The sequence below is a fragment of the Micropterus dolomieu genome, linkage group LG10 (genome assembly GCF_021292245.1).
Source record: "Micropterus dolomieu isolate WLL.071019.BEF.003 ecotype Adirondacks linkage group LG10, ASM2129224v1, whole genome shotgun sequence".
NCBI lineage: Eukaryota > Metazoa > Chordata > Actinopteri > Centrarchiformes > Centrarchidae > Micropterus > Micropterus dolomieu.
In genome coordinates, this window is record NC_060159.1 from 9,955,717 (window position 1) to 9,979,137 (window position 23,421).

At 37.6% G+C, this 23,421-nt stretch overlaps 2 protein-coding genes across 7 annotated transcripts in view; one reads left to right on the forward strand and one right to left on the reverse strand.

Moving 5' to 3' along the window:
* LOC123977424 (receptor-type tyrosine-protein phosphatase-like N) overlaps positions 1 to 22,270 on the forward strand; it is a 23,165-nt gene extending 895 nt beyond the window's left edge. The window contains exons 2-9 of the mRNA XM_046060083.1: positions 10,702 to 10,752; positions 16,474 to 16,584; positions 16,716 to 16,821; positions 16,961 to 17,123; positions 18,253 to 18,727; positions 20,074 to 20,217; positions 20,600 to 20,634; positions 21,867 to 22,270. Of these exons, the coding sequence (XP_045916039.1) occupies positions 10,702 to 10,752; positions 16,474 to 16,584; positions 16,716 to 16,821; positions 16,961 to 17,123; positions 18,253 to 18,727; positions 20,074 to 20,217; positions 20,600 to 20,634; positions 21,867 to 22,115 (1,334 nt within the window). The 3' untranslated portion in view covers positions 22,116 to 22,270. The remainder of the gene's footprint in view (positions 1 to 10,701; positions 10,753 to 16,473; positions 16,585 to 16,715; positions 16,822 to 16,960; positions 17,124 to 18,252; positions 18,728 to 20,073; positions 20,218 to 20,599; positions 20,635 to 21,866) is intronic.
* mdga2a (MAM domain containing glycosylphosphatidylinositol anchor 2a) overlaps positions 1 to 23,421 on the reverse strand; it is a 216,447-nt gene that overhangs the window by 101,336 nt on the left and 91,690 nt on the right. The gene's annotated exons all lie outside the window — the stretch shown is intronic.

Genomic DNA, 23,421 nt, shown 5'->3' on the forward strand with positions numbered 1-23,421 from the left:
GGGGGGGGGGGGGGGGGGGGGGGGGGGGGGGTGTTTTGTTTTGAGCCCATAGATCAAATGGAAAATCATCTATTGGCTGCAGGAGATGTTTAATGAGTGGAAATAACCTACAGTGGGCCTGTGCATGATTCTAAATGGCTGCAATACAAATGTCACAGCATGTAAATACTGCCAGTAAAAACTTACATAGTGTTTCTGCAGGGAGATTACAGGAAATACTAAAGTGTTATAATTCCAGTAGGCTGATAAATAAATAGTAAATAGATATTCATTGCAAAGCTTAACTGTCCCAATTTAACAATATTACCTCAATAATGACAATACGATCAGATCAATAGCCTACAGACTGTGTGAGTCGCTCTTCTGTAGGAAAAACTCACCAGTAATACCCATTCATTTAGAGATATTATAGAGGCCAACACTGTTCACATGCTACTGAGCGCCAGAAACACGATGTTTCTCCAAAAGAATATGAGCATAATCACATTACTTTATTCTACCTGTAAGAAACAAACGTCATTCAGAGTCTTAAGATAAAAGACATTTCAGATATCATCAAAATGAAAGAGCAACTTAGTTACTACACCCCTGAAAAGTGGTTTAACCTCTAACCTTGCTGAAAGTGATGTACAGGTGTACACCAGGACCCTGTGACATCACTGATGGGCGTGGTTACAGGTGTAACGCTGCTTTTCAGCCTTATGTAAAGTTCTCTGTAGGGACTCTGCTGTTGAGTAAATAGGCTATTTACACCATTATGTGCCTTAAGAATGGAGAGATTATGAGAAGATGGGGCCCCAGGCTCTGATAAGTAAAGGCCCCTGTCCTTCCTACTAGAATAGCCCCTACCCTGTGCTGTTTTGTGGGTTTAACTTATCTCTGAAGTACTGCTGTACTGGAACTGAGCTTCACTGTTTCCTTCACATTTTCATAACTGATTATCATTTGTTTTACAAGATGAAATACCTAAAATTGATCTGGGTCCTGGTGTATTTGAGGATGTTTTTGTCAATAAAATGGAGCAGTACAGAGTCGTACAAGTTGTACAAGTTGTACAAGTTGTACAAGTTGTGGGCCTTATTGTCATTTTTTGTCATGATAGTTCCCACTCTAGACTCCAAAAACAGCAAATAACGCAGCTTTTAACTGTCTGTCTAACTTGTTTTCAGTATTTCCTGAAGCTGGTAAAATTATATATAATGTAGCCTATCAGTTATGACCTTTTACTCAACTAATGTGCGATATTCAGGTTTATTCTGTCCCAGTACTGTGATTTATAAGTATTTTTTATTTATTCATTACATTTATGTCTTAAAAATACTCCCACAGTCCTATTTATATTTTTAGATTTGTACGTTTTATATCTTCTATTTGCAAACTTTTTATTATTATTCCTGTTTCTTTAATGCCTTGATTACTGTAACTGTAACACAACAATTTCCCCTCGGGGATCAATAAACTATTTCTGATTCCGATTGAGTATAATCACTTAGAGGGGATTTTGTTTAGAGCAGCAAATAATACAGATTTAAGTGTTTTTAAAGGCCGTCCAATTGTTCATGACACACCTGTTACAAACTAAAACCCCGTTGTGTCATCAGCAGTCAAACTATAAATCCCTTTAGGATTATTATAGCAACGTCCTACTCACAGTTATGACTCATAACTAACCTCCCAGCTCTGCTCACAGTAACTACAATGGCTTCCTGTCTCCTTTATGCACTTAACGCTGCGTGGTATTTCAGCACCGCGGACAGCGACCAGCCTGAGTGTTTCAGCACCGCGGACAGCGACAAGCAGAGCGTCTTCAATCGTTCTGATGCCACTGGTTGAACGTTAATGCGGTTTCATCTCTAAATATTATTAGACAAAGGGACAGTAAGGAAAATATTCTTACAGGCAGTTTTATCTGTTAAATAGTAGGTTTAAAGCCAACTTATACTAACTAATGCTCTGTGATATTCTAACATTGTGTGACTGTGGAGTTTTAATGGTAGTTTTATTGTCTAGGTTGCTGCTATGATGTTTCCACAGGGATTTAAAGTTTCCTTGAAGAACTCATTATGATTCATAGTGCTGGTGTGATAGCTCATAGTGTATGAAGCATTACAGCCTAATTGGACCGTTAATGTGGCTACTTTTGATAGTTTAATTGACTGAACAGATGATAACTCAGTTATGAGTTAACATGGTAAAACAGCCCTGGGAGGATGAGTGAAAGTCTCCAAAAAGATTATCCAAACATGTCTGCGGTCAAGACCACTTATGTCGAGACTACAAATCCAATAGTGCCAATTTAATGTTCTTTATACTGTTTTTAGATAATAAAAAATAGGAAACAATATAAATCTGCCCCAAATGTTGCAGAAAAACGTATCTGAAAAAATGGAAAACTCTTGCACTTTATTAAATATTAGCTATAATAACACACATTTCTACATAAAATTACATGTGGAAAATGAGGATGCGTGTTTGTTACAAAGGCATGCTGTGGAGAATAAGCACCACATGCTATTTATAAGTATCCTCTGTTTGTGGTTAAGGATAATAAACTAACCTTAAACGTTTTCTCCAGCCCCTTAAAGGACATTTGTCTTACTGTTAACAATTCCTAAAAACAACAACATATCGGTCTCTTAATACTTTCTGACTTCTTGTCTGTGACTCTCAGCTCCAAGCAGAGTTGGGAAGGTTACTTTGGAAATGTAATAGGTTACCGATTGTAAGTTACCCTACTTAAAATGTAATAGTAACTATTTAATTACTTTTTCAAAGTAATGTAACTCATGACATTTTATTACTTTTTGATTGCTTTTCTAAATGTCTAATGAATGTTTAAAACTGTTAAACATTTACAAAAAGACAGCTTGAGAGGCACTTTAACTGGCAGACGGGCGGCGCTGCAAATTCAAACATGAGAACCAATCAAAAGCTGCAGAACAGCATCAAACTTTACTAAACTGATGTGGCCGGAAACAACAAAGAAAGACAAGCATGTGCACAAGAAAAACATGCAAAGCAATAAAATGAATATTGTTTAACATACAGCCGAGCTTTTACCAGCTATTAAACATTTTTCCAGTAACTGTAACAGATTACAGTTACATTTATTTTGGATTTAAATTACATAACCAAATTGCATGTAAATAGTTACTCCCTAACATTGGCTCCATGCCCGCTGGTTCCTTCTGAAGACGTAAATCTTTAAAAACATCTCACAAATGTATAGTTTAATTTTTATTTCCTAAAGCAGCTGCTCACCGTAGTTTTTATTACGCTAACCGGAGGAAGTAGTGCATTTGTTGGGGACTATTTTCCGTGGCGGATGAATCCACATTTGGTGCTCTAGTGAGTATTTGGGGCAGCAGGTCGGGGTGCGTGGGACTGAGTCAGGATAAACTACAGTGTGTGCGTTCATGGTGATCAAGGAACATGTCACCCAGTGCAGCAGTGCACACACAAAGCAAATACAGTTGGTTTTCTTGTTTTCATGGGAGTTGTTAAAAAATATATTGTATCACCAGACATGTTTAAAAAAACCTGCATGTGCACAGTGAGCTCCAGTCAAAGTGATCAGCGTGAGTCGGTTTAAAGGTTAACTGAGCTGAGGAGGGTTATGAACCCGCTGCCTCTGCTGCCACTCAGCGACACCACGCAGGTTTTATTCTGCCCCGTCCTGGCTGACTCATTCCACCTTAAATATCCTCTGTCAGCCTGCAGACCAGAGGACGAGCTCACACTCACGCGGCAACAACCACAAATGCCAGCAGCACCATTACGAAAGCTGGGTTCAATCTGGCAGGAAGTTAATGGACGATAAAAGTGAGACACAGAGACACTGATGATGATGATGATGATGATGATGATGATGGGAGGTTGGAGTTCAGCTTCTGATGATGAGTCAGACTGATTTTCTTAATATAACCTTTGCACATAAAACACATATTAGACCAATAGGGGACTGTTTTTTAATACTGGATGTCACTGTGTGTCCAGTTTTCTGAAAGTCAGATCTTCATTTAAACGTAAAATATTCCCCAATGAACTGAATCATCCTGCCAACCATAAAGATAACAGCCCCTTTTAATGTTGATTAACTACTGCAATGCCTTACAAAATGACCAGATTTCTGATCATCCACCTTAATGTCCAGGCTTAAGATGCCTATAGGCAACTGAAACTACTGGGTAGGGTGAGAGAAAGGTCATGGTGATGATGAAAAGAAACCAACGCTGGCTGTAAGTCGGAGATGTTATTTTTTAAAGCCTCACTTATATCCCCTCGTTTTTATCAACTGATGTTTTGTTCTTACACTAATGTCAGTGAAAACACCTGAGCCCATGCAGGAATCAAAAAGTGCCAACAGAACAATAATATTAGATAGAAATATTATAGGAATACTGTATTATGCCACTAATCAATGCTTTAACCTTATTAATATGAGTCCCTGTGACATTATACTGACGAAACCAAAAGAGAAAAAGAGATTAAAATATCATTATGCCACGTAGATTCACTGTTCAGTGCTGGTGAGTGTTAAAAGTTGAACAGCTTTATGAGTGGTGCATTGTTGAGGTTTATGATGTTGAGGCTGTGTCGACTGAACTCTGCAGGTGTTGTGTTTGATTGCATTATATTGTAAGTTGAACGTCCTATTTTGCACACTCTTTGCATATTTATTACAACCAGAGATAGGCAGTATTTCTGTTACTATCAAGTATTCTGTAATTGGTATTTGACAGACATGTAATTTGTAACAAGATACTTTAGAGTGGAGTAATCTTGTATTTTCAAAATACTTTCTCCATGATTCATCAAACATAAAAAACAAGACCAGTTTTTGTTGTTTAGAGTTGTAGTCCATGCTACACACACAGAACTTAACAGGTAATTAAATGTGTATTAATTACATAAATATGGTGACATTTAAAATAAATAAAATAAAATAAAATAATAGGCTGTATACTGTTATTTTTATACAAAAGATATATATATATTTTTTTGTCATGTCCAATGTTACAAATGTATTTTCGTGTATTTTAATACAAAATACATGTATTTTTTACATATATTTACAATTATTTGAGGCATATTTTGTATTGTTTTGTATGTCTCTGATTACAAACCTATTTTGAACATAATCACTAACAATATAGAATAAAAATAAAAACAGAGAGAGAGCTGGAAATCAAACAAGAAACGATAATATGATGGATACGTTTCACCAGGTCAGCAGAGGACAAACTAATAAAATGGCTCTTAATGTCTCCGTTTACTAATGCTGTAAGGACACCAAACATAGTGAAGCTTTTATTCTGTTGGCTGCGTTCCTGCTCAGGCAGAACTACATGTTCTCACAAAACAAAATGGAGCTGGTTCTGTAACAACAGAGTGATGGAGGGTAGAGAGCCAGACTGCCTCTCTAATTAGTTCAATTGGAAAAAGAAGTTTGTATGTGAAACAGGAAGAGAAAAGCTGGAGGAGAGAAACGTAAACGACCTGCTGCTGGCTGGAACCGCCTCTGAGTTGAGTCATTTTCACGGTTTGTGTGGTGAAACTAAATCAAACAGGAGAGCTTATTGCAGAGTCTGTTTCTATGACTCCCCGGGTTAAAACCTTTTCAGATCTCACTGCAGCTCAATCAATGTTATTGCAAAAATATCCCTTTTACTGAGACAGTTTTTTTCTGTAAACGAGGCTTGAAAGTTTCTGAAATATACAAGTGCAGGAATAATATTTGAACTTCAGTGCAAATCCACATGTTTTTTTAAAGATATTTTATCAAATCAAGTTACATTTTTTTGATTCCAGTGGCTTTTTCTGTCGTGTTTCAAGATAAAAACACAAATTTCTATTGATTATGGAATTGAATAAGGTGTGTAGGGTATTGAGAAATGGCTACTAATTGTGTTTTTTTGATCTCAAACAGCTTGTTAGCTTGTTAGCTAGCTAAGACAAGTGGATATCGACCATATACTTAAGAAGTGGACGTAGTCATGGTGACGTCACCCGTTGCAGCCTGCAGACACACGTGACGGAAGTTTACGGAAGTTGACCTTCCATATACGGTTCGTCCCAGAAGTCACCTAAAGTTATTGACATTTGAACACATTTTCGATTCTCCGTCAATTTTTGTCAAACTGCCGATATTCGAAATCTACACAGTTGATTTCTCGCCTCAAAAATTCTCAGAAGTGGATTTAAAGTTCTGTTGTTGGCCCCTAAATAATAAAACGGTTAGCATTAGGATCTATACTGTACTCTATATTAACGTCATCACGTTTTGTGCGTGTTGTCTTCCGGGACAAACCATATTTGGAAGTTCAACTTCCGTCACATCTGCGTGCTGCAGCTGGATATACTTGTTGAGTTTGGCCAATAGGGCGCCGCCATTTTGAGTTTTGGCACCGGACGTGACCATATTTGGACGAGACGGTGGAGCTAACGGCCGTGTGGGGAGCTAGCTTGCTTAGCTAGATGCATCTTTAATTCACGTTAACTGTCATTTTGATAACTTTGTCTAGCGACCAACAGGCTTAAAACTAAATGTACTCACCACAGAAAGTGAACAGACGACTCCTGACAAGCCTTTTTCGACGGCACTGGTTAAAGTTACACAGTGCCGTAACGACTTCATAGATATCATAGATAATCCCGCCCTAAAACATACTCTGCTTTATGGTGTATTTTCCTCTAAATGTTACCATAATTTACTAAATGAACATCATGCTGTGTTGAAGAAGACTTGAAACTAGCGACTGAGACCTTAAACTCATCAGCAGTGTTTACTGAGATAATAAATCAGCTGGGAAGTAGGGTCATTTTATTTTTAATGGAACTGGACTTCTTATAGACCCTTAAATGCAGTGGTGGACCAAGTACACACATCCTGTACTTGAGTAAAAGTACAGATACCCTTGCCAAATATTACTCCACTAAAAGTAGAAGTCTTCAATTTAAATTTCTGCTTGAATCAATGTACAAAAGTACCTCAAGTATCAAAAGTAAAAAGTACCGTTAGTATGGTGATGTTTGTCGGGGGTTGCTGACATGACGAGCAGATTTAATAAACAATCATGAAAATAGTTGCCAATAACATTTATGTCAATCAACTAATCGTTTCAGCTGTACTTATATAAACTGCTGGGTAGTTTATTTTTATATATAAAATAAATATATGGGTATATTATTTTAGCTGTTTATATGTTCTATTTGTAAAAATCTTACTTTATAAAGTAACTGAAGCTGTCAGATAAATGTAGTGAAGTAAAAAGTACAATATTTCTGTCAGAGATGAAGCGGAGTAGAAGTAGAAAGTAGCGTTAAAGAAAATACTCAAATAAAGTACAAATACTGTACCTCTAATTTGTACTTTAATATTTTCTTACAGTACTTAAGTAAATATACTTAATGATGAATCCTTAATGACCACCAAATCTTAAATGTATAGGAATTACTTTAATGACATTTCAACCAAAAAATGATACCAGTATTCCAAGTATTCAGAGTATTCAGAGTATTCTGAGTATCAAAAATGTACTTTTCCTAAATCATGTCAACAAAAATGTCTGTAAAGCAAATATTTTATATTTTGAACTTATTTCTAAATGAAATTCAACTTATTTGAGATTTTCTTGTTTTGAGAGGTTGAGTCTAGTTTTTAGAAAATGTGTGAAGCAGAGTTTTAGACTTTCTTTAGACTCATTTTTCTATGAACTGTTAAAGGTAAATATATAAAATAATAAAATGCAACACTCTGGAGTTTTGCTGCGACAGCATTACTTGGCCTAGTATGACTAGTAGCTCATGGTGGCTAACGTTAGCTTGCTTTAGATAGATATTTTTGTGACATTTCTGTGTCAGTCTGCCGACTTTATAGCTCCTCTGTACTTCTGCAGTTGTTAAACTACATTTTTGCTTGATAAGGTTGCTTTAAAGCAACTGACTCAAGGATGTTGGAAAATTAAAGGTATGTAAATGTGCCGCTATCCAGAATCACCACTTGTGGCTGTTCAACAAAAAGTTTCTGCTGATAGTCTTGTTGGTTTCATGCCTAAAACCTCCTTTAGTCCACACATACAACCCGTTCTCACGCATGGTCAACACCCGTTGGCGTCAGTTTATAACACACTGGGGGAAACCCTGTAGCGTCACTTTTAACAGGTCAACATTGAATGTTCTTATTTAAGTTATGCAAGTAATGTTACTTAACTTACGTGACATAAGTAACGATATTTTAACCCAAAGCATGATCTTTTCCTAAACCTAACCAAATGTTTCACAACATTGACGACAAACCGTTTTAGAGCACTTTTACTTTGAAAGTCTAACCAGATGTTTCCTCTTTATTCATTACTAACTTGAATGCATGGCCTTAAAATAAAGGGATAGCCAGGGTATTAAAAAGCGACACCAAGGCTCTCTTTTTCAAGCGTCCATATGTGATTATTTGGGAGCGAGAACGTGTTGCAACAAACCAGTTTATGTCCTACATACAAAATATCTTGTGCTGTGAGATGAGGCTGGACTTTTTTTTTTTTTACAGTGCATCTATCGGTCTGCTCATTAGATACTCAATCACACCAAACTTCCCTCTGATTAGTCGGTGATGGTTATTAGAAGAGGTGACTGAGTGTGATGTGACTGATGACAGTGATGGACAGTCTGCAGGAAGGGGAGATCTTCTAGATTCAGGCAGTTGTAGAGAGAGGAGAGGCGAGGAGGAAGGACAGGGATGAAGAGATAAGACTGGAGGGAGGGAAGGATGTGTGGGCGGAGGAGAGAGGGCAGAGATTAGTCATCATGTGGAGTTTGTGGACGGAGGCGGCGACGGATGGACGGAGGGAGACTCTCTCTCCGTTCCATGTTTAGCAGCGTCTCAGCTTTCTATTTTAATGGAGATTCCCTCTATGATAGCTGCTGCACAGACAGTTTGTCGTCGATACTCAGATGTCAGGCTTTTTTTAAACGCAGATTGAGTTGACCTATCAGACGAGGCTGTGGTAGAGAAGAAAAGAGAGAGAGGAGTCTTCTTCTCATTTTTGTCTGTCCTTTGTGTTTAAACAGGTGAGGAGTTTACATATTGAAGTAATTCTCCTTAAAAGTGGACTGACATCACTAATTGCGGCTGGGCTGAAGTGTTTTAATCACCTACTTATCACTCATTTGTACTAATTTGTGTTTACAAACTAATTGGATGTCTTTGAACTCTAGGAACACAGCCATTGCAACACATTTTCACTCCCATCTCATGACATATGGACTCATATTGGCAATGTCTGGTTGGAATTTCAAAATAAAAGTACTTGTTAATGTTGCAAAACGAAGCAATTTTGAAATAGCGCGTTGTTAACATTGTAAAACATCACAATTTCGTTAGGTCTACGCAACAAAACTACTAGCTAAACTCATGGTTTAGCTTAAAATAACGTTACTTACGTGACTTAACTTACGCAAGTTTCGTCACGTTACCTTGCTAAGTTATGCAACTTAACGAATACAAAACACTCACTGAAGACGTTTTGTTTCACACGGGAAACGAACGCTGGCCTTTTGCTTGAAAGTCCGGTTTCTGGCACTCCCGTCCGCCCCAACCACCACCATACTCTGACTTTTTTGTTAAATATCTCACTGTTGCAACGCGTATGTTTGGTAGTATGACACCAAGAGTCATATACTACCAAACATAACTTACTGCAGAGCAAACATTTTTTTCTTTAATGAAAGTTGCCACGACTGAAATTCAGTGTGCAGATTTACAAGTGAGATGGCACCTCAATAATTGCCTACAACCCAGATTAATCTATAACTGAGTGTTAAAAACACATTTTATAATTTTTACAGTGCAGCCTGTTTTTGAATTTTCTGCTCTGCTGCCCACTTCAGCCTCGCCCAAATTAGTGTTGATCACTTTTGAGGCCTCTGACATCACTCCGGCAGCTTTACTGAAATCCAAACTGCCGCCTCTAACATCAGAGAGTGGAAACAATAATTAAAATGGAAATAAAAGTACAAACAGCTTGAATGAAGGAAGTGAAATCACTGGGGGAGTGAGCGTTGTGCTACTACTGCAAGTGTGTTTTCTTATCACAGGATGCATGAATAATACACAGGATTATATAAATCCTTAATGAAAACCAACACACGCAGGAGTAAATAACCAGAACGCTGCACATCTGCTGCCATTTACTGCCTCGCAACAGATTTCATAGGACATGGGAAAAGGTCAACTGTATATTCTGATCACTTGGCAACACAACATTGATATCCACTGTAGCTGCCCGCTCTGGTTGGGGTTTCCCCAACATATGTCTACCTTTATTTGTGTCCTATAATAAACTTAATTCGTGTGGGATTTTAAAGATTGATGTTATTACAGTATTACAGCATTAAAAGGCAAAGTTCTGTTCTACTTGTAATCTGACAAAGTAGTGTTGAAAAAGGTAAAAACATAACTGAAATATAAAACTATTGCCTTGAAACATATTAACATAACTTAACATTGCCCAAAAATCTTTGTTTTATTAATTTCCAGTCAAGTAACAACATATTTCGGTGTAAAATTCTGGCATAAAAAGTTTGATGTTAAAGAAGGCTGGTTAGCTGAATACACAGGTCAGTATGTTTGTAGGGACACTGGTTGTTTTGCAGCTTCTTTTTAAATTGATGTTTCTCTGTGTGTTTTTGTTTTTGCTTGTGCAGGTTGTTTGTTTGAAAAGAAGCTCTGTCCGAGGGATCAGCTGTGCAACGATGGTGAGTGTTCGAGTTTTACATTTCCATCACAAAGTGTCCAAAGTCGAACCTGCTTTACCTGTTTTTACTTTCTGCTGTGCTTCTGTAAACAGACTAATAAATCAAAATGGCTGCTGTAGGGATGAACCCTGCATTCAGAGCAGAGAGATGAAACAGAGTACAGAGTGATATTTAATATGCCGTGACCATATCAAACTCTATTCTGATTGACCAGAGGGCGATCATTACTTCCACTTAAGCGCTCAGCTTTGATGTAGCATCTTCAAAATCCTCACAGCTGGGAGGTTTCTGTGTACAATGATACGAATTCTTCTAATTGGAAAACCAGACAACATTTTTCCCACAGGGAGAGCTTTGATAGCTGTAAAAAAAAAAACAAGACTGCATGAGGAGCAGCAGTGCTTTGAGATGAATGCTAATACGGTATGAATGTGAATGGAAATGCCATTAGTTTTGCAGATCTTTAAAACAAGGAATGGAACAAATTGAAATTGGCCTGCTGGTGGCGCTAGAGTAAAGGTTAGAGGATCACTAATGGCAACCTATCCAATAGTTGTTGAGACATTTCTGTTTGGAACAACATGGTTTACTGACCGTCCTTATTAGCTTCTGCACAATGTGTCGTGTTTCTGTGGGACCTTTATTATCCCATTAAGGAAGTTTTAGCAACTTTTAAAAACATAACATAAATCTTTCTTTTACAAATCAGAGGTTTAATGAATTCAAAAACATTAGATCATTTTAGTACACTAACCCTGTACCCTAATATAGTGTCTTTTGGTGGCTAATGTTAGCTAACGCTAGCAATCCTTAGCTAGACATTGCTGTAAATGACAATTAAGAGTCAGTTCATTAACTTTACCTCTACTAGTATTTACTGTTAGCCCATTAAAGGTTACATAAAGGTAGGTTCCTTTTAATTAAAGGTTCAGTTTATAGTATGACGCTAATCGTTTCTTTCTTTCTTTCTTCTGAAAGAGACAGAAAAGCACTCACTACATGCATTTTAGTCAGACAAATTGGGGAAATATTTATATATTATATTATATTTACTGGTTTTGACTTCTGCTGCCATCCCTGTGCGATGAAGGTCAATGGAATTTAATTTGAGTCATTTAAAACTATTTCAAAATGAGATTTGAGCAACAAGTCCACAAACCTCAGTAGATGTAGTTTTTATTGGGACTTTTATTGTGAAAGGTGAAACAATCTGAAACATATTGTTGTTAATTACCAATTTTATTCCTTTTAGTGATGTTACGTAACTTACGTAAGTAGCGTTATCTAACATATTGTCACATATTGTTACATAGTTATTTTAACCCAAACCATGATCTTTTTCCAAACTGGACCAAGTCGATGTTTTACAGCATTTTACAGTGTTAACCACGTGATGTTCCACTACACTAGTTTCATTTTGAAACTCTAACTGGACATTGCATATTTATTCTTGCTAACTTGACCGCTATTGAGCCCTACACTACAACCCAGGGCATAAAAAAAGCTACACCAAAGGGTGTTAAAGCGTTCATACTGTTTGTGATTTCCTGGGAGGAGAACGAGTTGAAAGTGCGGCCGTAGAGGTCGTCTGTGCGAGCAGACCCACATTTACGTTTATTGTTAGGTGGCAACCTCAAGTAGTTATTATGATGGGAGTAAAGGAGGAAGTCAGGTGAGGTATAGTATAAAAAACAAACACAACACTTTCACCCAGGAGGGCAAAAACCAAAGGTCTTATTTTAATTTCTGTGCTTACATTAACACACAATGTAACTTAACATATGTATGTAAATAAACTTTCTTATTTTAACCCAGAAGATCTTTTCCAAAATCTAACCAAGTAGTTTTGGGGCCTAAACCAAATCAAACTGTGACCATTTACCAACGTTAACCATGTGTTTTTTATCACCATGACAAGGAAGGTCCTATTCGCCTGGTACACGCCACAGTCATATATGTTGTTTTAGCAAACAACCGATTCTGGCGTTTCAGTATTAGGGCACGGTGGTTTACAACAAGTAGGAAATATTTGTGATTTGGGTGAACTGACCCTTTAAAGCTATTACATCTATTGTAATCTCTTTCACACACTCAAGTTGGCGCTAAAGCACCTTAGATATCCTCCTCCGGAAGGCTGACGTGGACACTTTATTCCCCAGTAGGAAGCTCATATTAACGGTGCCCTGAATGCAACGTGATGAAAATAGTAAATACACTTACGGTGAGTAATCAATCCCAGCAGGCTCCGGGAGCTATGACGTGTCTTCTGTCCATCAAACAGTCAGGAGCTGGTTCGTCTGTAATCTCTTAGTGGGTTTCCTCCTTCCTTCCTGCCTGCTCAAACATGGTTAGGATTTCATTAGAAGAGCGTGCACGAGCGTGACCGTGCACCTGTGTGTCTCAGCCTTCAGAGACAGCTGCAATATTGATGGCGGCATGTTTTTGTGTCCACCTTGAGGATGTTTTGTTCCCTGTTTCCGGGAGACGGGAATATTTGGGGAACATGAGCGGCATTCATAGTGAGGTCTCACGACAACGTGTGTGTGATGATGCTCTGAGAAAGCGCCTGTGCTGAACTCGTGAAAAGGGGCAAAGAGAGTACCAGGTTGCATCTCAGACTGCATTACACACACAATGCATTTCAAAGTCTGAAATATCTGTAATCTTTGTTAAACCTCTGGAATATTTGTTTTACATCGGTTTTATTCTAGACTGCATTAAAATAACTGATTACTTTATGTCCTTGAACATCAGCAATAGTGAATATTTACATAAACATATATAAATATAAATAAATCTAGACTGCGCATTAACTCTGCAACAAGTTTGCTTCAAAATTACATAAACTTAGTTCCAGACTGTGTTCAAAAACATTACATTTTGCAGCCTGAAACATGCATTAATAAAATGATCCATTTTTTGTCTTAGAACATCTGCAATTTGTGTTAAAACACTGTGATATTGAGCAAAATAAGTACATTCCTGACTGCATTAAAAAAACTGACAATTTAGTGTCCTTGAACATCAGTAATAGTAAATATTTGCATACAAACTGTATATATAAATATTAAAAAATGTCTAGACTGCACAAAAAAACGACCCATCTGTTATTTGCGTTTAAACTCTGAAACAAATTGGTTTTAAAACATTACATTGTAACTGTAATCTGTGTTAAATCACATACCAGACTGCATTAAAAATAACATTCATTTTGTGCTTTAGAACACCTGCAATCTGTGTTATAATACTGTGATATTGAGCAAAATAAATACATTCCTACAACAAAATAACCAAAGGCTGCATTAAAAAACAGTCTAGTTTGTGTTCTTAAACATCAGGAATCTGTGGATATTTGAGTAAAATAAATACATCCCAGACTGCATTGAAAAAATTACCCATTTTGTTTCTTTAAACATCTGTAATCTATATGCGTGAAAAATTTTAATTCAGCAGACGTAACTACTACATTTCAGTGTGTGCTTAGTCTCAGTCGTCATTTGAGTGTTGAAATGTGAGTGCGTGAAAAATGATTGGTTTCTCTATGAGATTCAAGACATAAAAGGGGGAAAGAGCGTCACAGAGAGAGAGAGAGAGAGAGAGTGAAAGAGACAAAGAAGAGTGCAACGTAAACAAGGTCTCCCTCCGTCAGCCGCTCTCTGCCAATGGCTGCTCGCCCCGGCCGTCTCTATGACAACAGTGACATCACTTGCCTGACGACTGTGTGTCTCCCTCGTGCGAGTGTGAGTGTTTGATGAGAGAAGGAGGGAGTAAGAGGTGATGACTCACCACAGCCCACGCACACACATTGCGCTTCACTGTGTCTACACGTGTGAAGTTGAGCGTGTATTTGGAGGCTCGTACACGTATTTGTGTACTATATATTGTTTGTGTACATTTTATTTAAACACCACCAGTTCATCTCATTGCACTTGTGCTTGTGTGTGTTTCCATTCACTATAATGTATGAGGACGTGTACCTTTGAGTGTCTACTTGCACATTTGTACATCATGTCAAGCTGCTATTCAGTCCAAGAATCAGATCTCAAAATATTATCTTGGTTCAAATAAAATGTGTTCTCATGTATAGATACATAAATCTTTGTTTGTTTGTTTCTCTGTCTGCCTGACGTCCTACTTGGACACCAGTTTCAGGCTTTGACCCAGTGGACTGAGGACAGCTTTCACCTGCGTCCAGCGGATGCTAAGCTGCTTTGGGTTTTCACAGGGTTTATAGGATCAGTTTACCCAAATAAAAAATTCCGGTGCAGTGCTTCCCAATCGTGACCCTTTAAAATAATGAATGTGGAGGTAAATTAATCAATTATTTAATATTAAAAAGGCAAAGGTTAGAGAAAAAGGCAAGTAAGGAGGAACTCATTCCAGGCTTCAATATGAAAATGATCATTTTTGTGCCTTGAAATATATATATATATATTTTTTTATCTATTTAACCTTTATTTAACGGGAAGTCCCTTGGGATTGAAATCTCTTCTCTGAGGGAGACCTGGCCAAGACGGCACACCAGTTACAACTGAAATAAAAATAAACACATAGCCGACAGTGAAACAAACGTCACTTATAAAAAGAAAGGCAGGAAATACAGCTCACATGAGGTAGTTATATTTCTGAGATACACGGTGTTTCAACATGGCTTTAAATTCATGCAATGGGACTACATCATTTAGATGTAGTACATTTTGCAAAGTCTTGGGAGCAAAGTAAGAGAATGCTTTTTTCCCAGCTCAGTGAAAACTCTTGAAACCTGGAAAGAGAGCCACCTAGTGGAACAGAGAGGAAAAACTGCTGGAATAACTTCTTCAGGATATTACATAAATAAACCGGCAGTTAACCCAGCATGGCCTTGTACACAAAAATATACAAATTCAATTGTTTTCGTCGACTTAGTGACAGCCAGTCTACCGGATTATAATGTGTACAGTGGTGAGAACGGGAACCAGAGTTACATTTATTCATTTAGCTGACGCTTTCATCCAAAGAAACTTACAATTGCTATATATGAGCTTGCATTGAACAAACGATCCGCTTTGTTTCTTTAAACATGTGTAATGTGTTTTATCTAGTGTGGTTCTGAATGAAAAAATTAAGCATTTAATATTAATATCTATATAAGGGAAAGTAATAAACATAATTTGTGTTATAGAGGATTTTTGTCTTGTCTTGGTAATCATATTGCAACCCCTCGGATTGGTTTCATTTGGTTTAATTTGTGTTGAATTTGAGGCTGAAAACTTAGAGAAATATATCTCAGAATCTGCATGGATGGACAACACTCGAGCTAAGTGAGAAAGCAATTTATTTTATTTGTAATTTGGCATTTATAATTGGGATGTCCTGCTGTGGGTGACAAAAATGCTGCAGCCTTCTTGATGGCACAGCGGGGCTGCCGCTGCAGATGGCTCAGCAAAGAAAACTGAGCTGGTGGCTCAACTTTTGCTGCAATGCAGTCAAACATCATCCAAATAAAAAGTCTTGATTGTGTCTTGTGTAGCGTTGTACTGATTCTACTTATTTACTGTTAAAGCGTAGCGATGGAGGAGGAAAATAACTGACTCTGAGTCTCTGTGGTGCTGTTTTTAGTCTTCATTTTGTTTTTTAAATTCAGATCAGGATACAAATGAATGTAAACCTATAAACTGTCCTCATAGGTGAAACTTTGTGTGTGTCAGTGCTGCTCTGACCGGTTGGTCTCTTCCTGTACAGACGGCTTGTTCGGACAGTGCCGGGCTCCTCACCAGGAGCCAATCCAGTACCAGGTGTCTGTACCCGTCCTGCACAAACTGCAGGAAGTCCTCAAAGACCTGATGGTGCAAGGTGAGTCTCTTTTACAGTGTCGTTTACAGCTTCAGGTGAATTAGACTTTAATTTCCTCTCACCAGCGCAACAGGTGTAGTAGTGAGATGTAAAATGTAAATGACATTTCTGTTCCCTCTGTGGCTGCGCAGGGCTGACCTGGAAGGACGACATCACGCAGGCGATCATCAGCCGGGAGTTGAGTCACGTCCCCGCAGTCGGGTCCTCCTCCAGACTCCGTGAGAAGTCGCCCAAACAGTAAGACAAACCTCCGCTTATCAGTCCAGTACAGAACAACACAAACCAGTAGGATGTTAAATACACAAACTTCTACTTGTTTGATTTAGAAAAAAAAAGGGGGCTTTTTTAAATGAGTGAATGTCTTTTTATGTGCCAGGTTGTCCAGACTGTCGGGCCCCAGTCAGAGGAGAGTTCAGGGGCCCGAGGGTCCAGCTAACTCAGAGTTGATGCAGCAGTATGTGGACTACATGATCCTCGACCCCTCCCAATCCTCCGTCCACATGCAGACGCCGCTGCTGGACCCTTACACCTACCACCAGGTGAGAATGACAAGGACACAAATACTGATGGACCATTTGTTACCGACTTTTCATTATTAAATAATGCTGATATTAAATGTGATTCAGTACAGCTGATGGTTTCAGACTGCTGCTCTGATTAGATTCAGTGCATCTTTGTCCAAAATGTGTTAAATTATAAACTAACTGACTAAATGGATAGACATTAAAACAATATCAGGAACAAAAATGACCTCAAAAGTAAAGTCTCAGTCACTTCCTGTCTGATTTTGACAGAAACATGTCTTAATGTTGCGCAGGTTGAATACAGGAAAAGACATTGAAAGTTTACCTGATTACATTTTTAATATGCAGATGTGAAAACAGTATTTGAATGCCTTTGTAGTGGTTCCCCCCCCCCCAGAGGGGGTCACAGGATCAATCTGAGGGTCTGACAGATAAATAAATATATAAATAAATAAATAAATAAAAGAACAACTATCACACCTTCTGCACAAATGATTAAATGTTACTCACAAATATGGCAACTGCATCCAAAATTTAGCCTTTTATCATAAAACATTGCCTCAAATTCAGACTAGTAAATTATTCCTCAAGCATAATAAATTATTTACATTTTATAAATAAAAACCTTTCATACATGTATTTATTCAAAATGTTGCAAATTAGACAAAGTAAGATAAACTTTGTCAAAAGCTTCCTAGAGGATTTTTAATTTTAAGATCATTTTCCTCAGAAAACTGGTCTTTGTTTTGCTAAAATTGGCTTTTAAAAAGGTTTTAAACAACTTAAATCAAATAAACCTGCCGCTATCCTGAATGTAGACGTGACTATGACACCGAACGGAGCTTTTTACTCAGCAGTAAACAGCAGAGGAAGAAACTAATTGCTAAAGAAAGTGGAGCATTTAGCAGCTAAAGAGACTTGGTGGCGACCAAAACCAGAGCTAAAAGTTGAGTTGGACTTGGAAAAATCAGGCGGACACAAACACAGCTCCAATGGTCTGATCATGTTGCTCTGTGTCTGCTGGATGTGGAAGTAGTCACCTGTTTGCTAACACTTCACCTTGAACAGCTTTATAAAATCATAAAATGTGTGTCATTCATCCCCTAGTGGCTAAAATGTCTTTTGTATATGTCGTGTGTTGCAGCAGCAGTACGGCTACCAGGAGCAGGAGGAGCGCTCCCTCAACACTCTGGACGATAATCCAGCCTTTCCGCTCCTCGCCTCTCCTGCTCGCTCCAGATCCCGAGGAAGCTCTCTGGACAGAGACCGCCAGCTTCTCCAGGACCTGGTTTCCTTTTACCTCACCTCCCCTTCTTCCTCCTCCTCCTCCTCCTCTTCCTCCCCTGTGCAGTCCTTCTCCCGCCACAGAGCGGCGGCAGCAGCAGCAGCAGCAGCAGCAGCAGGATTTCCCTCTTCACTGTCCTCCTCCTCATCTTCCTCCTCCTCCTCCTCCTCCTCCTCCTCCTCCTTCTTCCCGGAGCTGGACTTCCCCCTGGACTATGGTGAGGACTACATTTCCCAGGTGGCCCAGCTCAGTAAGCAGCAGCAGCAGCAGCGGCAGCAGGAGCAGGCGGAGAAGAAGGAGCAGGAAGAGTACGACGCCCTGTCAGGACTGGATGGTGAGAGAGGAAATAAAGATGTGCAAACAGAAATACTTACGTGTTACTGTGCTGTTACATTAATATAAAATAATGACCAAATTAATCCAAGCAACTATGTGGAAGGAGAGTTTGGCTCTAACTACAAATTTGTGTTTACAAAGGAAGGAAAGAGAAAAGAAAAATATTCACAAAAGGAAGAAGGTTTTGATGGATTTTTTTCAATTCACTACGCTGGCGATAAAAGATTTTCACCCGACAACAGACTTATTTATTACATGCTGAATATAAAATCTGAGTCTTCTAAATTATGTCATTGATTTCAGCTGTCAGATATCTGCAGTCGAGCAGAGAGGAAGAAATGAAAAAGTGAGCAAGGGTGAAAAGTAGTGAAGGAATTAGAAGAGTTCTCCTTTCACAAGCTACCCAGCCATATATAAACATATATATGTATCATTAGCCACAGTTACCAGCTGCAATAATAAAGTTATGAATATATTAATGCACCAATATTAAATTATACATTATTCTGAAATAGGCCTCTTCTATATAATGACTACTTTTCCGTAGGTACTTTAAATAAATGTTGATGCTAATACTTCAGGTAGTGTAAATGCAGGACTACCACAGGTGTCATTTACAGGTGTCCCTGCCACTTTTTGAAATTGCTGATTTTGTCCCCATCCCTTTTTGAAAGCATTTGTCAAAAATGTTCTGAAAATACCTTGCACCAAAAAAGGTAACTAACAAATGAAAATGCTTTGAGAAAGGTTTATTTGCACAATAACAGAACATGCAATGCAATTTAAATATAGAAGAAGCAAATGTCCAAAAAAAGTAACTTAAGCTAAAAAAAATAAAAACCCAATCAGCTGATTACTGTAATATGTTTTATTTTTCTATTTATGAATTGTCACCTGCCAGCTGAATGTTTTCCTTTATATAAATAAAGACATTTCCACCATAAACTGGATCAGAAGATGTCTCCAGAATGCAGGAAATTAAGTGTTTAATGCTCCAATTTTCTGGGAGAGGAGACCAAATATATCACACATATATCAGCATTTCAGATTTCCTCAAAATAGTGTTAAACATCTTCTGGTTTTCTTCTCGCGCATCATCACTTCTGGTGATCAAAGTGCATCATCACACCCCTAATCTGAGCCCGTATGTCCCAAACACTTTTCAACACAAAGGACTGCTACTTCTTCCACTACTTCAAACATGTTTATCACATGTTAAATGCAAAAATCTGGAGTAGTGGAGTAAGAAGCCTCAGAATTTCCCTCTGATGGAGGAAGTGTCAAAAAATGGGAAGTAAAGTTCAGCCAGGATTTCTGAGCTCTGCATCTGTGTGTTTTTTACAGAGCGCTCTCTGCAGAGGTTGGCTCTGCTGCTCGACCACTACGGCCTCGACGTGAAGGATTTGTCCCCCGAGCAGAAAGACAACCTGCCGGCGGCCCTGAAGCAGCTCCAGCTGGAGAGCTCCTACGCCCACAAACAGACCAAAGGTCGGTCTGCTCAGACGACAACGTCATCTGCTCATCTCTCGCTTGTTGCTGCTGCTGTTCAAGCAGAATGCTGACACCTCAGTTAATAATAATCTGCCCTTTGTTTAATCCACTGTGTATATATTTAGTTTATTTCATCTCACATGCACAAATTCAAGAAGCATAATTAAAGCGACTAAAATGGCCTAAAAATCTGCTGGTTTTTGTCTGTTGGTGTGAAAATGTGACAAATGTTAAGTTCAGTTAAATTTAATATAAATAACGGACTGATCCCGCTCTGCACCCAGGCCACAGCTGATTAAGGATTGTGTCTAAATACATTTAAGTCTCTTTTGTCGTTTGTGTTATTGATGATTATATTGTGTATTTGTTTACTATTTAGATAAATATGGAAACAATGCTGCCACAGGAAAAAAGGTGAGCATGTTACTTTTAACCACAAACATTTTTAACACTTCTTTATCAACAATAGTTTATTTGCAGGGGGGTATGTTTTTGGCTGGTAGAAAATTTATTTTGACTAGTTAGGAATTCAAATTTAATGTCCAGGTTTAAAAACAAACAAAAAAAAAACTCTTAATTAAAAAAGATAAATATGAAATGTACAGGTTGCAAAGTGAAAATATGTTCAGGTGTTAATTAAAGTTCAAGACAAGATTTGATTTATTCAAATCGTCATAATCAGCCATGCTGAATATAAAATAAATACCAATAAAATAAAACCATATAAGTAGTAGAGAATCTGTTTAGCAGATCACCAGTCATATTGTGCTTTTTTGCTTTTTCCCTCTCCTTTATTGAGTCATATATCTTTTTTGTGCATGTAACAGGTTTCAGCAGAAAACTCTGCTCTGAACTGCCTGAAAACAGCTCGTTTGTAGTCCAGCCGCTTCCCTTTGATCACTGTGACGTCACAGCCTAGCGGCTAGTCAGACACGCCCTCAAAACCACCGGTGGAAAAACACACTGAGCTGCAGCACACAGCTCTCCTCTCCCTTCCAAACACCAGCTACCCTCCAGGCAGTCAGTGGGCAGAACGTTGTTACTGTGATGTAGAGACAGAGCTCAGCTAAAACTTTGTGGATGAAAGATACCACTTTAATTATTTTAGTTTGTACTGTTCACGTTGATTTTATCTAAGCAAAGGAGTAGGTTACTTTATTAAGTGATCATTTAGTGCAAAAAAGTTAACAAATCCATATGTCCTGTTTTGTCTGATCAACAGTCCAAAGATACTGAGATACTATCATACAAGACCAGGAAATATTCAGAGAAGCTAGTATCACTGCTTTATTTATTTATTTAGCTTTTTTTTTTTACTTTGAAAAATAATTAATTAAAGTATTAATAAATATGTTAGTACAAATTATTATTGTTTGTCAAAATTGTTGCAGATAAATGTTCTCGTTTCAGATTATTGGTTGGTTTCTGGAGAAATAATGAAGCTGCCATTTACACTGGTGATCAATACTTGGTGTACTGAAGCTTCCCAAAATGTTATTAGACTGAAAAAGGCAACGTTTATGTACTCGATACATCATCAAGTTGAAATGCAGTGGTACAGTAAAGCACTTAAGAGAACATAGGCACAAAAAACCCCATGCTTGTTTTTTCTCTCCCTTATGTCTTTGTTAATCTTTATCCATCAGATCACAGAGGGTTCGATGGCTTATAAGATGGTCCCCGAGGCTCCACCCTCCACCGTCAAAGCACCCAAACCAGAAGAAGGCCAGAAAGACACGACTCCCGCTTTAACGGCCAACCAGGAACAACTGAGGCCTAACGAACCGGCGGCCAAGGCAGAGGAGTACGGCTACATCGTCACCAATCAGAGGTACAGTAGGGGCATTTCCTCCATGTGGTTCGACCAATCAGGACGACTGGATGTGTTTGAGTGAATGAATGTGTCGAGTTGTGGAGGTTTTTCTACCGTTTTCATGTTTGGACTGGAGTTTGTGTGTGGACGGAAAATTAAAGGGATCAGAAGACGAACTATTCACTAACTATTCAGCAGAAAAAATTACTGCGAAAGTAACAAACAAATAAACAAGGAAAGAAAGAAAGAAAGAAAAAAAGAAAAAAGAAAGAAAGGAAGAAACACAGAAAGAAAGTAACAAACAAATAAACAAGGAAAGAAAGAAAGAATGAAAGAAAGGAAGAAAGAAAGACAAAAAGGAAGAAAAAAGAGAAAGAAAGAAAAAAAGAAAAAATAAAGAAAGGAAGAAACACAGAAAGAAAGTAACAAACAAATAAACAAGGAAAGAAAGAAAGAAAGACAAAAAGAAAGAAAAAAGAGAAAGAAAGAAAAAAAGAAAAAATAAAGAAAGGAAGAAACAGAAAGAAAGTAACAAACAAATAAACAAGGAAAGAAAGAAAGAAAGACAAAAAGAAAGAAAGAAAGTAACAAACAAATAAACAAAGAAAGAAAGAAAGAATGAAAGAAAGGAAGAAAGAAAGACAAAAAGAAAGAAGAAAGAAAGAAAGACAAAAAGAAAGAAAGTAACAAACAAATAAACAAAGAAAGAAAGAAAGAATGAAAGAAAGGAAGAAAGAAAGACAAAAAGAAAGAAGAAAGAAAGAAAGACAAAAAGAAAGAAAGTAACAAACAAATAAACAAAGAAAGAAAGAAAGAATGAAAGAAAGGAAGAAAGAAAGACAAAAAGAAAGAAGAAAGAAAGAAAGACAAAAAGAAAGAAAGTAACAAACAAATAAACAAAGAAAGAAAGAAAGAATGAAAGAAAGGAAGAAAGAAAGACAAAAAGAAAGAAGAAAGAAAGAAAGACAAAAAGAAAGAAAGTAACAAACAAATAAACAAAGAAAGAAAGAAAGAATGAAAGAAAGGAAGAAAGAAAGACAAAAAGAAAGAAGAAAGAAAGAAAGACAAAAAGAAAGAAAGTAACAAACAAATAAACAAAGAAAGAAAGAAAGAATGAAAGAAAGGAAGAAAGAAAGACAAAAAGAAAGAAGAAAGAAAGAAAGACAAAAAGAAAGAAAGTAACAAACAAATAAACAAAGAAAGAAAGAAAGAATGAAAGAAAGGAAGAAAGAAAGACAAAAAGAAAGAAGAAAGAAAGAAAGACAAAAAGAAAGAAAGTAACAAACAAATAAACAAAGAAAGAAAGAAAGAATGAAAGAAAGGAAGAAAGAAAGACAAAAAGAAAGAAGAAAGAAAGAAAGACAAAAAGAAAGAAAGTAACAAACAAA